Source organism: Ailuropoda melanoleuca, chromosome 14 (genome assembly GCF_002007445.2).
Source record: "Ailuropoda melanoleuca isolate Jingjing chromosome 14, ASM200744v2, whole genome shotgun sequence".
NCBI lineage: Eukaryota > Metazoa > Chordata > Mammalia > Carnivora > Ursidae > Ailuropoda > Ailuropoda melanoleuca.
Genome location: NC_048231.1, coordinates 88,806,963 through 88,809,103, shown reverse-complemented (window position 1 = coordinate 88,809,103; position 2,141 = coordinate 88,806,963). Strand labels below are relative to the sequence as shown.

The 2,141-nt window shown below is 52.5% G+C and overlaps 1 protein-coding gene across 1 annotated transcript in view; it reads right to left on the bottom strand.

The window, feature by feature from the left end:
- ONECUT2 (one cut homeobox 2) overlaps positions 1 to 796 on the bottom strand; it is a 48,579-nt gene extending 47,783 nt beyond the window's left edge. Inside the window, exons 1-2 of the mRNA XM_034642207.1 lie at positions 741 to 796; positions 74 to 287 (exon numbers count right to left, since the gene is read on the bottom strand). Coding sequence (XP_034498098.1) covers positions 74 to 287; positions 741 to 796 — 270 coding nt within the window. The remainder of the gene's footprint in view (positions 1 to 73; positions 288 to 740) is intronic.
- Positions 797 to 2,141: the final 1,345 nt, after the last annotated feature.

The following is a 2,141-nucleotide window of genomic DNA, read 5'->3' as shown; positions in this document are numbered from 1 at the left end:
GTGGGGGCGGACGGGGCGTGCGAGCGGGAGAGGGGAGGGGGTAGGGAGGAAGGGAGGGATCACCGGGCCCCACCGCTCGGGCCGGCGCGCTGCCTCGCCATGTCCGAGCCCGCTCCGGCGCCGACGTCTTCTGTTTGGGTGAGCGGGAGCTGTCCAGAAGGGCTCTGCCGCTCGCCGGGGCAGGCAACCTAGCCTCCCGGACCCGGGGCGGGGCAGCGCCCGATGGGCGTCGCAAACAGCCACTCTGAGTGCGCTGCTGCCCTGGGGGGCGGGCCTCCTGAGTGCAGCTACCAATGGCTAAGGAGAGGGCGGGGCCATGCGTTTCAGGTTTGGCTGACGGCTCTGTGCCTTTTTTCCTCCTTTGCCACTAGAATCAAACGTCAAGGAGAGGGAGGGAGGGGAAGAGGGGGTAGTGGGGAGAGAGAGGCGAGAGTGCGAGCGAGGGAGAGAAATTATGTTAAAGATGCCGCTCTGTGTCCCTCTTGTGCAGCTGCGATCTGTAGAAAAGGGCAATGCTTTAGTTCCCTTTGCCTCACCCCACAGCTTTTCTGGAAGCTTGCAAGCCAGTCTGTACTGTGAAAAAACAAACCCAAGTCTCCTAGCAAGCCACTTCCCAAGCGTCTCTATCTGAAAGCCAGCAGTTTACCCTTTTAAAATGCAGGCGCTTCTGTATTCTAATGCAGGGTAAATTTCCGAGACCAAGGCATGCATAATCTACCAGGCGAAAGGAACCTCAGTACCCTCGCTGCCTTGGAGCTACGGCCGGCGACGCAAGCCCACAGGCGGCGCGGGCCATCGTAATCCAAGCAAAGTTAACACAATAACATCATTTAATTACCTGGCGAGCTCATAAATCTCCCAGTTATGAGGCTTCAGAAGGGCCCTGTTAGATTGCAAAACAAAACTAGAACTCTAGGAGCTGCGGTTTCAAGGTGCTCCTCCCGTTAGCGACTTCTAAAGAAGTGATGGTGGGTGGGGGGGGGGGCGGCAAGATTGTTGCCAAAGCCTATAGTGACCAAACTTCTCCTGGGAGCAGGGAGTACGTAAACCGTCCGGGACGACACCCGCGGATTTTTCTTCAATCGCGCCCGCGCGCGCGTGCGTACACACACACACAGACACACACACAGACACACACACAGACACACTGGAATCTCAAGAAAGGAACGCCCCAGGTTGAGGCTGTGGGCAGATGACACGGACCCTCGGCCGACATCTGTATATCCAAAATTTATTTCTGAAAAGACCAGAACCCTGGCGAGTTTTAGAACTCTCGCAAGCCGCAGCTTTAAAAACTGCATCTTTGTTTCTCCAGAATTTCCGTTGTTTGGTAACCCTTGGTCGGGGAGTGGAAATGGAGGTGCGGGAAAGGAGGTGGAGATTTCCGAGGCCTGGGTGGGGGTGGAGGGGTGGTTGAAGACAAGGAGCTACCCGGCACTGAAACCCTTAAGAGTAACAGATTCTTCCAAAGCAGGTTGTGCTCTGTTTGCCTCCGAAGATTCAAGCTAGCTGAGGTTGCGCAGATGTTGCCTTTGTTTAAAGAGACAGTAATTAAGGACAGGGTGGACATAAGTTTGAGAAGCGTGACCTATTTTCTTTTGATCAGCTGTCAAAAGAAGAGCAGGGGGTCTCCTTAAGACAGCCCCCTCCAACCACTTCCAGCTGTTAGCGAAAACTTGATAAGAAAACAAGGACACACAGCCTGGAATACTGTATGTGCCTTCCTGGTGCTAGAGAAAGGTTTGATTCATTTGGAAAATAGTTCTTAGTCTTGGTGACCTTTTGCGGCTGCCCTCCTTTCCCTTATAGCTACAGAGCCCCCCCCCCAAAAAAATCCACCCCCTCCCACACCATCCTGTCACATGAATGTACAGTGACGTTATTCATAGATCAACTTCATTGAGCTCTGGCCAATACCTTGTCAATTATTCTTTCAAGTAGCTTCTTCTTTGTGTTATCAAAGCCTGGGTAAGAAAGTGAACGTTCCTCTACTTTGCTAGATATACTTTTCTAGCTGCACACATTTTTAATGTCACAAAATTAGACGGGTAAAATAACTGAATTTTTTGTTTCTCTGTCTTTCCTCTCCCCCTCAACCCTCTCCTACTGTCACTCTTTTCACTCCCCACCTTATATATGGC